The sequence below is a fragment of the Aptenodytes forsteri genome, unplaced genomic scaffold (assembly GCF_000699145.1).
Source record: "Aptenodytes forsteri isolate BGI_AS27 unplaced genomic scaffold, ASM69914v1 Scaffold70, whole genome shotgun sequence".
NCBI lineage: Eukaryota > Metazoa > Chordata > Aves > Sphenisciformes > Spheniscidae > Aptenodytes > Aptenodytes forsteri.
The window spans coordinates 1,311,678-1,327,789 of NW_008795690.1; the positions used below are offsets into that span (position 1 = coordinate 1,311,678).

Sequence of the window (16,112 nt, forward strand, 5' to 3'; positions counted from 1 at the left end):
CAACTGTTTATGGCAAGAACTATAAATAAAAAACCCCTAAATCCTTTCTGTTAATGCCTCTCATTTACATCTTTACCTCTCAGTCTTCACTCATGCTGGCCAAGAAGCAACTAACTCAAAAGGATTTAATTTTACAGTGGAGTATTATGCCTCCAACCAAGCCATTGCACATGATGATTACTACCTAAAAGAAGAGATAAAACATTAATTGCACTGTAGAATCGTAGTTTTTGCACTGCATTGGCAACACTGATGAAGAGCTGGCCTTTGTACTAGACAGAACCAGATGCAGGAACCAAAACCTAAAAAGGCGCTGGTTTGGGTTTTTTTTACATTCTCCTTCTATACAGTTAACATCTTGTTTAAAATTCAGTTTGCAAATTGTAACACAGAACAAACCTTGTCTGCTCAATTTCTCTGCTCTGTAAGGCTAACTGCATACTGATCGATGAATAGAAGCAGTTTTGGTTCACTAACACAAAGTTGGAAAGTAATTTCAGTACAGTGACAGAAGTGGCTGATTAATATGTTCTAAGAATCAATAGTTTTGAGAGCTACCAAAACAGTTAAATGAATGCAGTAGGCTTTAAGATACTGATTCTAAACATTGCGCTTTTGTCCTATGCACAAAGTGTAATGTATAAAAGACCAGTGCTTTCTTCTTTCTGAAGGCATGAGGTGGTGAAAGCATGTGTGTGGTGGTGCAAATGCTCCAACTGAAGAGGCCAATAACTGATTGTCCAAGAAAAAAAACATTCACAAAAGTTTTATTAAAAAAAATTCCCCTTTCACCTCAAACAAGTGAAGCTTAAGTTTTGTACTACTAGGTTATGTTTAGAAAAATGAAAATAATACAGTAATTTTTGAAGGCTATACATTGTAAAATCCCATAAGTCAGCATAAACTTGGACTGTGCAAGCAAATATAGCAAGTATTTCAGATGTCATTTATTTGGTCCATCAGATGTACAGTATAGTAGTAGTATCTGAGTTTACAAAACATCAAATATAAATAACCTGAAACTGTAACAATACACAAAAATTTGCTTCTTACATTGACATACCAGGCAGTACGAGCTGAAAAACTTGGGTAAATTAACAGTTTTACAGTAATGTACATAGTGCCAGCTGAAGTTTAAGAACACTGTTAAAACATGGCACTAATCTGCTTTATTGAATTTTCTTCTTGTTCAGGGTGTGAAAAATGTTTATAACTAGGCTAAAAATATTTTTCTTCAAGCAAAAAAAAAAGTTACTTAAAATCTGGGCATCAGACAATGACCCTTTACTAGACGAAAGTAGGTTTTTTTTGTCCTATTGAATTATACCTAGAAGGTATTTACACAAAAATAACATGCTTTTTTCATGTCTGTTTAAGCAAATACTTATCTGTAAGTATTTATAAACTATGTTTTCACTACATTTAATCTAAGGAATTAATATGAAAAAACTTCTGAAAGTCTATTGAGATGAGAGCTTTATCATCAAGAGAAACAGACACAAGTTATTTAAGCCAGTGGTTTGGTATTCACTTGGAACAAAGGCCTTAAAATTAGTCTAGTTCTGGACATTTTTCACATCCCAACATAATATGCTGTTACTGTATTACGTTATCTGAATCATTCTATCAAGGGGCATTTTCATGTTCAGTCTAATGCTATAATTTCATCTTGCTCTTCTGTCTGCTCAGTACGCACTCTCTTTGTACTGACGCACTCTGTATCTTCTAGTTTTCTCTTGCGGCTTTTGTTTTCCATATCATCATCAACATTGCTCGAAGTACCTTCATCTTCAGAATCAACAATCAATAGATCGTCCTGATCTGGAGCTGCAAAATACATGTTTTTAATTCAAATGGATACTGTAAAGATAGTCTACTCTCAAACCAAGTTTCATACATAAAAATAAGAATGTCTCTAATACAACAAATACATCTTGGAGCATTCTTTATCCATACTCTTTGTCATTCAACTGCAAGAGTATTTTGAATTTCCCTGAAATCAGTATAAAATAGGCTTTTCACATGGTTATTCCCTCTTCACTAGAGGTATGGAAAATATTGCAATAACCCAAAAATACAGGAAATGCATTAGTTAGCATGCTTTTTTCTGCAAGTACAAAATAGAAGAATTGCATGCTATCTGCAGCAGTCCTTGAGAAAAGAACTTTTACACACACTGAGCTGTAGTCCAGCCTCTCCTTTCACTAGTGCATTCAACAGCACTCCCACTAGAAGCCACGCTCCCTGAGAGAGAACATGCAAAGACAGGGAGGAGTGCAAGCGTGAGCAGACCTAAAGAGCTAAAGGATAACAATAGATAGAATAAAGAAGGGAAAATAGAACCAAACATGAAGTTTCAAGACATCTAGTGGATTTTGTTTGTTTTGAAGTACAAATTTGCTGTAAAAACTAATTTTATGCTAGGGGTTTTTTTTATAATTTGAAATCAATTGTAGCAATACCCTTATTTAATCACCCCTGAAACAAGAGGCAAGTGGAAGCGACTACATACTTGTGCACCTATCTTAAATAGGCCCATCTGACAGGCAAATGAACATCATCCTAAAGTGTAAGACAGAACTACAGATATCTAACTTGCATGTCACCACAAGCATTCAGATTCATACGCTATCCCTATAAAACAGTATGACATTTCCAGTACATTAGCCTTCAGTGCTTAAGCATCCCATATTCATTTGAGTTAAACTATTTTGAGTATGTTCAAAGAAACACCCTACATTAGGAAGGTGATAGTACTTCTTCCTGGATAGCAAATACTGTTTTTTTGCCATGGTTTGCTTGACAGGTGAAAAATAATTTTTTAAGTAGAAATAAAGACATCTTAAATTAACAAAATAAAACATGATCAAAGACATCCACAAAGTAATTTTTAATCTGTAGGGAGAAAGGGACAAATTTGTTTGATTCTTTTTTGTCAAGCAATAGTGTGACCATCAGATAGAATGGGTCTAACTTTATTTAAATCACTGTGCAAATGATGCACTTCAGCTGACACCCCACCAAGCCTTCGCCAATTAAGTAATATAATTTCAAGGTATATTTACTGTAAACCTTTGTAACAATCTTAAATGTGCATTTTGTAACAATTGTAAGTGTGCATTTTTCTATTTAATATTCTATTTATACACAGAGGCAACTTAACTTTGCCAACATGAAATAAAAGGCATTTAAGTCATAAAACTCAAGACAACTATTTTAATTGGACTGCACTACTGAAAGACTATTTTGTTACATTTAATATTGACTACTGTTATTTACCTGTTGATGTTGAGGGTTGCGCTCCATCATCGCTACCATTGGTAATGTTCTTGGATGTTGGTTCTGATGGTTTAGGGCCAACTTTTTCAGGGGTATCACCAACAACTTCAAATTCTACATCTTTTTCTAGGTCTTCACTGCAGAAAAATCCATATGCTTTTAAACAACCAGGTGAAAATAAAAAAACCTGTCTATTTCACAAACAAAATATGTCATTCAAGTATTAGAGCACCCTGCAACTATGACAAAATGAGAAAACCATATTAAAAAAGAGGAAAATCTGTTCAGTCCTCCTTTATAATTTATGCTTTCTCTATTCATAAACACTGATCCACCCAGTGCCATGACTTAAAATGCTTAAGAATGAGAAAAATCATTACCTGAGCTTACCCTTCTTCCTCAATGTCACATTCCTATTCTCACTGAAAGTGCAGTGTGTTAATTTACTGTGTATAATATGTGTACTACTTATCCAGGGTTACATACACACACCAATTATTTCAAAGTGACTGCTATTTGCATGGCTGTGTCTGAACACAGGTAGTCAGGCAGAGGATCTACTACCCCAGCAGGCTGGGGGGGGGTTGCCTTTTTTAATTTTACTTTGTTTAGTTTTTTTAAAGAGCAGTTTCTCGCTTGTTGGCTGCCCCAAAAGTAAATTTGGTTCTGCACTGCATTCTTATGTTGTGTAATGACAAATTATTCAAATAAACTTTTTCCAATTACTGTTGTAAAAAACCCGAAACAACAAAACAAACGCACGCAAACAAAAAACACCTAAACCCTAAACTCTATACATTCATAAAAAATAACAATTCCTCTTTTACCTCTATGTTTTCTTTCCGCAGCTTCATCTCTGAGCTTTATTCATGAACTTAAAATTCTGAGTTGGAAATTCCCTGTGGAACTGTTCTACATATATACACAAATATAATTATTTCAGAATCCTTACCTATGAAGCACATTGATTAACAGTGTATAGTCCTGAAGGAAATCATCTGCTTGTAGTCGAGTGCCATTTCGAATTCCAAAGTCTGATAATTTCCTGTGGTTATTTGCTAGAAAAATAGTGAAAAACTGCAGTGTATACAGCTATTTTTATAAAGATCCTTTACACCTGAATAAATATGATTAAATGAGTACTCCAGAAGTTTTATGTAGAAACATAAGATTAACATTTATTAGCTATATTTAAAGTAAAAGCTGACATTTAAGCCTATCAGGAGTTAAAACTACTTATGTTTGACTTATTTACCCCTCACGCATCATGTTCGAGCACTTCACTATTATTACATTTAGGAACATTTTGGAGATAATATCTGTATTACAGTAGTGCCTACAAGCATCATAAAAAGACCACAATCTAAGAACAAGAAAATGAACAGGACTTGCAAACAGAGGAAAATAACTGGTGCACATTTATAGTTGAATACCTATTCTTGAAAGGAATCCTGACACTCCAAGTGAAAAGTACTTTATATAGGAAAGCTGAACTGGACATGCAGGCTTGTAGACAATACCACTAGCTATTCTCGAGCTGCTTAAATACTTGCAAATCCAATTCTCTTCAAATATTAGTCTACAGGATGAACACTAAAACATTTGCTATACTCCCATTCTGTGTATCTTGGCTTCTTCCTAGTTTTTATGTACTCTTATCTCAAAAGCTTCAGTATGCATACCTTCTGTTTCTCCTTCTTCTGAAGAGATAAGAATAGTTCCTTTTCCATCATCTATTTGTACATCTGGTGCTACCATAGCAAATTTTTCTTTCACTATCTGAAAAGATAAGTAAGATTATTTATTCAATATCTAACTTAAAAACACTTATAAAAGAAAGAACCTTGAATTATGTTGATTTTCTTATCCTGGCTCATTTTCAGGCATCAGCTAAAAGCCTGTAATTTTTTTTTTTCACTTCCATGAACAAAATAATTGTATTTTTGCTGTCTGAAACCTACAGGTTCAGATATGCTAAAAAATCTTTTAGACTACTTCATGAAATGACAGAATTACAAATCAGTTGTGACTATGCAACTGTAATGTGACTACTGAACTATTCAACTGAAATACAAATTTAGTTTTTTGCTGTTAGGTATAAATAGGCTTTAAAACCACCAAAAAGTTACAAAATACAAACATTCTTTCACAAGACATACAAGCACACAAGCAAGAAGCAGACTGGCTAATCTAGCTCTTCTTGTAGCTGAGAGAAATGCAAAATGTAGAGCAAATATAAACAGCTGATGTTCAGTCAAAATATACTGAACAAAAATCTAACTTTAATAATGTACAGGATTAGAATCAAAATGAAAGCTGTAGCTAATACTCAAGATTTACCTTATCCTGGAGTGTTAACACAGTAACTTTGTGTACATTAAGTTTCACAGTCACTTCTGGCTTACTTGCACATACGTAACAGTTAGGATTTGGTGGATCCAAAGCACAAGGAACCAATAGCTTCTTTCTGGGATTTGGCTGCTTGTTCAGAAAAATCTTGAGGACAGACAAAAATAAAACAAGTTATTCTGTAAGTAACAGCACTCATAAAACCTGTTTTCCTACAGATTTATTCTCTTAGTCTCACAGGTTGTCCTGTTCCCTAATCCTCTTTGACATGCCTGTTGAACAGGAGAAAGTGCGTATTATGGCCAGTCCGCAATGACACCTGTGCTGACTGACCAGCTACTAATGAATATATCTGTAACATGAAACAACCATGTTTCAAGTGACATCAGTCTGGTTCTCTCTCCCATCCAGCAGCCAATTTTCATTAAATCAGAGAAATTTAATAATCCTTGAGACTTCCACTTCTCTTTTCACTGTGGCTGAAAGTTCCCAGCACAATCAGAATCTACTGAAGCAACAACAAGTGAGAGACAGTAAAACTAAACAATAGTCAAAGCAGGTTAAATGTGACTTTTAAACACATAATAAATAATAGGAAAGTAAAAGTATCTTATTTCCACTTACCGTTCTACACTGATCTATTTTTCCTGATAAAATCTTCAAACCCTCCAGCACTATCAGACCAGCTATCACTGCATTAGTAGTAGCTATAGCTGGGATAATATTTCCTGCCATTGCTGCAAAATAAGCAAGAATATGCAGATTTTTAACAGTAAATGAAAATGAGAAGTTTAGATTATTATTTAAATAAAACAATGTTATATTTTATCCTTACACTTGATATCAAATCTGCTCTTCATATTCATACTGAAAACATGCATCCTGAGGTTTGCAGCAGAAGTCACAAAATCCATTGCAGAAGGGTCATCCTGACAAGAAGTTAATACAAAAAGTATTTAAAAACCAGATTACTCATTGGAAGAAGCTTGCAACATATGGTTCCTAAAACCTTAAAACTAGAAAGTTAAAAAAAAAAGTCTGTACAATATTCCATTTCAAAGTCAATACACCTCCTCTTTCAGATGGTATGTTTAGACAGCAGTAATACTTTAAATACACGTTTAGAAATTGTACTTAGTATTTTAGTAGTGAATTAGTGTGTTAGTATTAATAAAATGCCTTCTATATTCAAAATAATGTCTAAATCCTCAATCTTACAATGTTTTATGCTGTTTCAAAAATTGGTGTTTCAGAAAGAAGTATTTTTACTACCTGTTGTAATACTATTTTACTATTTTGTCCCCCCTATATTTACAAACTACTTTTTTTTCTTATGCCAAATGACAGCTGACTGCAGGAAGATTACACTGTCTCTGGTGCTAAAAGAGAAAATTCTTTTCTTGTTTTTCTTCAGCAAAACTTGTAATATATCACATACCTATCATCAGAGCTAATTACTATGTACAACTCGGTAGAACTCTAACTACAAACCACTATATAAAAGCGTGTTTTAGAGAAAGCTAAAAAGGAAAAAAATGAAGTCGCATTTTTAAAATATTTTCAAAAATCAAAATATGACAAATACGGCTGAATGTGCTTTTTAAAGTTGGTGAATTAAGTTAATTTACATCACAATAGTTAATCCTTACACTCAGTGAGTTACAAAATATAGAGTGTTTAAAGTATATATTTGTTTACATATGGGAAGTGCTTTCAGTGAGGTGCCAGACATTGGAATTTGGAATTTTGGAATGAAACAGAATGAGTCCATTTAATATTTGTACTACATATGCAGATTTTAACTGTTTTTTATGTATTTGGCAAACTAACCTTATCCCATATAAGCTCTGCTCCATCACCCTTCTCAGCCAGGTGAAGTCTCAGGGTTTCAACACTCTTTGAAAATAAGTGTGCGTAGCTCTTGACATCGAGAACCTGCTGATCCTTCAAGACTGTGGAGGATTCATTTTGTTGGTCAGATATGTTTTTCTCTTTGGGAAAAGAAAAAAAAAATTAAGATCAGGAATACTTATAAATCCCACAGAAGTGCTCTCAAAGAGCTAAGAATTTTCCAATTTCAGCAAAATTAAAATTTTCTAAATTGAAGAACATCATCCTTAAACTACAGCAGTCCCAACATTTTACAACAAATCTGCATTTAAAACTGCAACCACAGCTATACTTATATCAATCACCTAGACATGCACAAATTACAGCAAATGTAAATTTTCAGCAAAACTCAGCTTTCAGAGACAAATGTATCGGTGCTTATGGTAAGGTCTCCTAGAATAAGCTGACATGTAATTTTGTGAAATGTGAATTTTCTACAGCCAATACTGAGTATCTAAAATAACAATTGCAAAACAGTTTTAGAGAAAACATTTTCTATATAGAGAAAAATTTAAAAGCTTCAGGAATCGCAAAGAATTAATATGTTCATTATCAGTACTCAACTGTGACAGTGAGAAAATGTACTTATCACAGAGATGCATTAACAAACAGCAGGTATGACTTACAAATATACAGTGGGAGGAGGGACAATTACCTTGATTTTGTACCTCAGCCCAGTCCAGTGGCACTGGAGGCTTTCTTTTCCTCCACAGCTTATCCATTGTCAGCAGGTATCTAATGTCATCTTTGAAAAGCTAGGAAACATTAAAAAGAAAAAAAACAAACCCACAAACAAAAAACATTAAAATGAAAGGGGAAAAAAAAGACATACTTTATTTTTACATCTGCTGTGAAATTGAAAAATCAGCATTAGATTTATGAGGTTTTGCCTTTCTCCTTGAAAATATTTTCAACCACATAAATAAAAGTCAAACTCCACAGGAAAAAAAAAACAGATTAGAAAAACTTCTTATTCCCCATTCTCTAACACTTATCGCATAAAGCAGACACAGCTCTGATTAATTTTGGGGGAAGTAAAAATCAAGAAACAATAGTCCAAACAGTGGGTTCACGTGCCTACTGAAGCCATTACTACAGCTCTTTGTATACTCCCCCTGAGATAATCTTACCTACACGCCAATGAATTTCCAAAGTAAAGTTATTACTATGTATCAACATTAAATTCTATACTCATTTTCTCTATTTATCCACTTCTAGCAACTATTTAGAAGGAAAACTCCTAAACCAGTCTGTATTTTCTTATGCCAGAGCCTGATTATACACAGAAGATGACCGATAGCTTTTAGGTCCTCAGATTGGTTCTGATTACGCCCAGTGAAACTCCTGCAGAATTCAAGTTTACCTTTTCATATTACAAGTAATTCAAATGAAGTTTTTTCTGTACAGTATGGACAAGCTGCTGAAGCCATCTGTACAGATGCAGATGGAATGCTGTAAAAACAAGCAGGTGTTGTAAAAGACCAACACTACAGCAAAACTGGTGGAAGTCATAACATAATTGCATAATTGATGGCTAGCATTAAGTGTCCAAACTGGGTTTTGACTTAACTTTAAAGCACCTCATACACTTCAAATAAAGACATTTATTGGGGGTAAAGAAGATACCTTAGTAAAAAGTTTAACTGGATCGTATCCAGTTGATTTAGCCCACTCCTTAGTTGAAACACGTTTAATCTCACCATCTTCATTGGACGCTCGTGCTCTGGCTTCTGCTTCTGCTGGCTCCCCTGTTAATAAAGTGTTAACCATTATTTTAATTCAAAAAAAGGAAAATCACATCCTAATATTTCCCCTAGAATCAATAACCAAAATTATGCAGGGACCATGAAATGGCTTTACTGTGCCCAACAAAAGCTGAATTAGACACAGTGTGACTACTCCTGTTTGCTTCTGCAACTCACTAATTTAACTTGATGTCACCTAATTCCTTTATTGGCAGAAACAGTGAACAATTGTTTCCTATTAATTTTCTCCACATAATGTTGTAATTTCATAAATCTCTAACCATCCCCTTTTAGTAGTCTCTCTTCCTGACTGAAGAGTCTTAGCTTGGTTAGAACTTCAACACACACACAAGAAAATCAGCTTCCTACCTCTGGTTATTCCTATACAAAAAAGTTCCATGCATACAGATGCTATTCATTTTGTGTTTCTTTCCCAGTCACATCCAGCAATTGCTATCCTGATTCCTAATAAGCAGCAGGTTGATGTTTTCATAAAACTATCTATTAACATCTTGACTGAATGAGAAAAATCAACTCAGAGACCATCACTTTGTATGAAAATTTGTGAATGTTTCCCCCCCCTTTCACCAATGCATCATTTCATATTTATCTGCACCAAATCTATCCAATGTCTCATTGCCCAGTCATTCTGTATTATGAAGCTTTCTACTACTTTTTGCAGTTAGTCCTCATCTTTATTATTCTGAGTGACTTTGCTTAATCATGTATGCTCAACAGCACTGGTCCCATCCCCAATCTGAGACACTCCTCTAATCACCATTTATCTCTATCATTTAAGTAGTTTATCCACTTCAGGATTTTCATCCTTTTTTCTCCCCATGGCTGCTTAGCTCCTTCAAGTTCCTCACAAAAAGTTTTTGAGTGCCCCCTGCAGATTCTAAACAGCATAAACCAGATATGCTTGTCCACAGGTTTGCCAATTCCTTCAAAGGACCTGCAGAGCCATGCAAGGCACAACTTCCCTTTACAAAGGTTGCATTGACTCTTCCCTGACACAGCATGTATGTCTGCTGATTCTAAACAGCATTATCGCTACAGACAGTTTGCTCACTACAGACATGAGGCTACAGCTCAGGCCTTCCTATAATTGCCCTGGTATCTTTGTTTAAATAAGTGGCATTGTGCCTGCTACCTTCCAAGTATTCCAGCAGCTGTTGTTTTAAGTGAGTTTATATGCCACTCTTTTTAAGACTCAGCTATTTCATTCTGCACTTCTTGTAGGAACAACCTGTCAAGTGATCACTATCTGATGTTCAGAGAATCTGAAGAGTCGGAGCTCTAAGCTCCCTCTCCCAAGTCCATTCATCTATCAAAGGATCCAAAAGAAGCAACAATGATGCTTATTCACCTTCACAGTAACTATGTTACCGTCCTTACAGAAAAATACTGAATAGCTACAAAAACATCACTCAAAATGGGCATATTTCCTATGTAGATTAACGTCGAAGTGTTTCAGGCTAGAAGAGTTCAAACACAATCCCTGTATATCCTTGCAATCCCTCAGCTAGGAGTGGAAAATACAGAGTGATTACAAATACCACTCAGTTCTCAGTTCAAAAGACAAGCCTCCCAGCTGCAGGGAAGGAAGCGCTTCATTAAATCCAAATATATAGGGAAAAAAAGGCCACCCTGTGAAGATCAGTTAGATTTAATTTGTACTTCAAGCTTACTTTTCACTTCAAGTTTCTGTGCACGTGGGAAAGACTGTTTGCTGCAGAGGGAACAGGAGTCTCCAAACAGACACAAGCCTGTTCATCTAAATCATGTATCTTACACCTGATGTGTTAACTGGAACTTTATGATTAGCGAATGTTATCGATTGTGTTCCTCACAGCTGTTCTACCCACAGTATCTGAGAACGACTACTGAATGCCAGTGACCCATCTTACGCTGTATTAAGAAGTTTTCACAACAGCTGAAGTAATCATTTTAATAATGTTTTAGGCTGCCCACAAGGGCCACAGTTCTGACAGGTGAAATTATTAAACTGTTGTCATTTTGAAGAGTATTTTTGCACACATTCTCCATGCAAAAACCTTTGGTATGCACTACGCATCAAGCTAACTAAAAAACACTGAAATTGTTTCAAATATCTAATAAGCAGCAGTACGAGGGAACTAAATTATGCACAGTGTACATGAAGGTCTTTAAGGGAAACTACTGTTAACACACCCCAAACTCTTGTTGTCCAAGGGTACAGTAAATGAAATCCTCTTAAAGGAAATGGAGCTGAACTCTCTAACCTTAAGAGATGTACAGAAACAAGTCATAATCTCAGAAATAGAACATTTCAGTAACACGGTAAGCTACCAGCTTATATCACACTCACAGGCAGCTTCGGGATCAGCTCTGTCAGGAGAGACTTCTTGATCAGCATCTTCTTCTCCAAACAACTGGCTATATAATAATTAAGAACAACAACACAACACCAGAATTTCATCATATCTGGTTAAAGACTGAAATATTTGCTAATGGATACATATCCACTTTAGAATTCTTGCTATCAGAGTGCCACTTCATACACTGCTTTTTAAATTGTTGGGATTCATCACACGTGGACTTAACGCTGACAATACAAAATGTCCAATACAAAAATGAATTTAGCAAAACAGTTCTGTATAACTCACTCAATAGTTCACCTAGCCTTTTATGTATATCGCACTACTGAATCCATTGCTTATAACCATCCAAGATCCCAGCAAAATTTACATCTGTTAACACATGCATTAAACTGAAAAATGTGTTAACTTCACACAAAGGTGAAGAATAAAGTAAGCTCAACCTACACTGCTGTGCCAAGCTACTCTGCCATATTTTCTGTGATATTAGTCCAAGGCCTAAGTACTAACCAACCTTCCATCTTTACATTAAAAGAAAAAAGAAACCCACCCCAAAACTCAAAGAACTGGAGGTTTTAACTGTAATTCACATTCATGTAAAAAAAAAAAAAAACCCAAAGCAAAAAAAACCCCAAAAGTGCGTGTCCATTTTATTTCTCTGTCTATAGGTTTAGAAACCAGAAGAGTGAACCACAGTACCTATTTTCTTTTTTAAAAATCACTTACTTGAACAAATACTTAGCCCACACAATGCAATGGATAGGTTCCGATGGCGTATTTCGGATTGTGCAGCCTGGAAAAGTCTTCTGAGTTGGTTTAGGATGACATTCATAACATTCTGTCACTCCCTGGTGAAAAGTGAAATATTTACTTGTCACACTGTGAAGACTACTGATAGTATATGCTATTACCACATGAACTGTAACTGTATCACAAAACACCCAACTCCCTGTTGTCTAAAATAGCCAATGATTTAAACTTAAAGCGACAAAAGTAATACACAACCTAACCTTTTTAATAACTGTTACTTGTCCAAGGTAGCCTGCAGTTCCACTCTCTATAAGAGGAACATCAGCAGCCAGACACATCCTGTTCACGTGGTTACGGGCAGCTGGAAATCAAGAGTTTTTAAAGAAAAATTTGAAGAATTAGAAAAAAAGTCTTACTTCTCCAAATTCAAACTAGCCTCCTATGCAAACATTTATCCTTAATCTGCCTTATTTCATTATAGAGCACCACGCCTTTTTCACAAAGTAAATTTTCCAATTAACACAAAATATATCGACACTATTAAATACAGCAAACTCAACTGAATAAAGTTACATAGGTACACACAACACTGATCAGTTCCCATAAAGCAGCAACATAGCAGTTAATGTTTACTTTCAAAACACCTGTAAAAGCACTAACTACCCTTTCAAGTTTCTAGTGAAGCACACAAGCATTAGTCAAACTACAGATGGGTTAAGTGGATACTTGTTATTTAAGTGACATTGCAGAAGTACTAAGAGTAGAACACATTAAAGTTCTGTTTCTATGAACAAGCAACAGTATTTTCATCTCCAATAGAAAATCATAGTGAAAACTTCACCTCTGTTATCCAGAGCATTCATAACCAACGTAAACTGGCGGAAGAATTCTACGTTATAGTCAGGGCTACAGAAAAGAAAAACAATACTCAAAATGGCATATCAAAGTTGTTGGTTATTATGCCACAACAGAAACTATACACATGCAAAGGGTGGACTGATGTTTGTGTGATAAATTACACATATTATAAATTTACTGCTAGCCTTTACCTGCCCCATTTGTCTTCTGTCCATTTTAAAGCTGGGTGAAAGCATGAATTTTATGCTGCTGGAAGGAAGCTATTGCAATTAGTACTAATTTGACCAATGAAACAAGCAGACAACAAAAAAGTGATTATACTGCTTTGACCTAATGAGTAAATTGGCTGAGCTGTGGTAACTGACCTTAAAAACCATCAGCTGAGGCTAAAACATGCACACTGCAATTACCATAGCTCATCAGACTGTTGATAATTCATTATGCTGTGATAGCTCAATTGGTTTTGATCATGCCTCCATACCCTTAGGAGCCAAGACACGGGACTTTAAAATCTTGCCACTTTAGTATCTTTACATTGCATTTTTCAGATTTAAAGAAGAAGGTGGCAAAGAAGAGAGAGTAAAGAGGAAACGGGATTAACGGTTTTACAGTTTCAGGAGAAGGATGCAACGAGTCAGTGTTTCAGCGGCTAATAGCAACATCAGAGTTCAAACCTTAATATTACAGAGTATCAATTTTTAAGAAACTGGACAAATATAAATTAAAACATGGGAAACACCTAATGAAAATCTACATAATCTTGTACTCATTGGTTATGGATCATAAAGACTAGATTTTAACAGCTTTGGGCATATATAAATGATACTCAGTTGCCCACACACACACGAAGGACTTCATTTTTTTTAATCATGGACTCAACATTCACATTTATTTTAATCTAATTATTGCTCAAGACAACAGGGCATCCTTACAGTGTAGAAACTTATACAGTAAATGGTGCAAATAAAATGAAAAATAGACACAAGCAAATGACTACAGCTTACTACCAGAGCTTAAGAAAACTCATGCAAAATCCACACTCCCACTCAGGTGTGTGGTAAGTCTCATATTTACAGCTATTTCTTCTTACTGCGGTAGCTTTGTAAAATATCTTAAAGCACACCACTGTAGCATTTAAATAACACAGTACTTGCAAATCAAAACATGTAATTAGAGCTTAAAAACAAACATACTTCATGATGCTATCATGGTAAGCTATAATATTAGCTTCTGGATAAAACTGTAACACGCTTTCCTTGGCAACCTAGAAATAAAAAAAAAACAAAAACAAAAAAAACCACTTATTATTTCTTCCTTCCTTCTAAAGACAGACTCGATACCAGTTGAGTATCGAGTAAGTTGACTACCTTAAGAGATTTAAATACTTTTATAATGAAATGTTGTGGATAGCCATGATCAACCAACCAACACTTACCTCTTCACAGCAGAAACAAAATTGTGACATGTTTCTAACACTGTCCACAAAATAATGCTAAGTAAGACTTGAGCTTTGACTTTTTCCTCACCTGTGATTTTGATCTTCCAACATGTTTCTTTTGAAACAAAAACTGCCTGTTGAGATTGCTGACATCAATAGTATCCAAATCAATCTACAAACACACAGAGACAGCCATTTCACTTTTACAGAAATAAAAGGAACAAAATCATTAACAGAGTTTGCAATTGACCAAAATGCATAAACTTTACAGACCCCTTTTCAGGCCTGCATACAGGTGTTACATCTGCACTACAGCAACTGTAGAGGTGCAAGTGATCACCTAATCATCTTCAGGAATCCACACATTTTAAATAATTACTAACAATGGAACCACATGTCAAAAATTAAGGGCTACATGACAACAAACTTTCTGAAGAAAGAGTCCCTACTAAAAACACACATGAATTTTGAGATACATATGCACAGTAGTTAGTAGAAAGTCAATAACTGATTGTCCTATTTACCATGGGATAAAGATTTTAGTGACAATTCATCAGGAGCACAGCGTACAAACTCAGATGAGATACTGCAGAAATCGGTCTAGATAGGTCCAGTCAGACTCTACATGGGACTAACCACCCTGAACGTTGGCTCTGTACCATGCTTTCCCGAGGTCCAAGAAAGGCTACTCAGCAAACTAATTAGTTCAATTATATTTGAACATGGCTTTGAGCAACTGAATCAGTAAACTGAGGGCTGCATTGTCATCTAGTTCATACACTGTAGGGCAAAAGCTTTTACTGTTTGTCACCAGGACTAACTGCTTAAGTGCGTATTAAAAAATTACGAAGTCTACTTACAAAAAAAAAAATCCAATCATGCAATCAAGATGTTTAAAAACATATACCACAGAACACCCACGATGTACAACCTCAAAGGATGCAATGACTATAATTACCCTAACAGCCATGTTTCTATTTATTAATATATGCACATGAACGTCATAATTTCAAATGTCTTTATCCCCCACCACAAGAATTAAGAAGATTTATTTAGAACTTTGAGAAGATTTATTCCTACCTTTGTTGCCACTACTTTTCCTTTAACTAAAGTTTCTCTGATCAACACTCCTTTTAGAAGTCCTCTCCTGTCTCTAACATTTTTAACTAAGAGGGAAGTGAGACAATTTTTCTGAGCCTTGGAGATATTTCTCCCAAATTCCCATAGATAATGCTGATATACTCAACATAGTAATGCTTTCAGTTATATGGAGAGTACTATCAGACTGACTGTGCAGCGTGAAGTTTAAACATGACCTACTGAGGGTGTTCTCGTATGCTTTTAATTTTATTAACCAAACTTGAGTAACGAAAAAAGTATGCCACGCACTTCTCATTGAAGATCCTTTGCACATGAGATCCAAGCTCCAAGATTAAACTTCCT

General features: G+C 35.2%; 1 protein-coding gene across 1 annotated transcript; it reads right to left on the minus strand.

Moving 5' to 3' along the window:
* Window positions 1–751: 751 nt before the first annotated feature.
* UBA2 (ubiquitin like modifier activating enzyme 2) lies at window positions 752–15,639 on the minus strand. The gene is made up of 17 exons (XM_009282870.1): window positions 15,628–15,639; window positions 14,758–14,841; window positions 14,425–14,495; window positions 13,215–13,279; window positions 12,634–12,734; window positions 12,350–12,471; window positions 11,614–11,681; window positions 9,145–9,266; window positions 8,174–8,273; window positions 7,459–7,619; window positions 6,464–6,557; window positions 6,253–6,365; window positions 5,620–5,775; window positions 4,962–5,058; window positions 4,232–4,337; window positions 3,280–3,416; window positions 752–1,827 (listed from the first exon to the last, which is right to left on the minus strand). The coding sequence occupies exons 1-17, from the start codon at window positions 15,637–15,639 to the stop codon at window positions 1,646–1,648; spliced, it is 1,791 nt and encodes a 596-aa protein (XP_009281145.1). The 3' UTR covers window positions 752–1,645.
* Window positions 15,640–16,112: the final 473 nt, after the last annotated feature.

Bases quoted from the DNA above. Each gene is read 5' to 3' on its own strand.
- UBA2 (XM_009282870.1), bottom strand. The intron at 12,472-12,633 runs GTTAGGTTGTGT...ACTTTTCACCAG, and splicing joins AAGTAACAGTTATTAAAAAG to GGAGTGACAGAATGTTATGA. The intron at 5,059-5,619 runs GTAAATCTTGAG...TTATCTTTTCAG, and splicing joins TGTTAACACTCCAGGATAAG to ATAGTGAAAGAAAAATTTGC.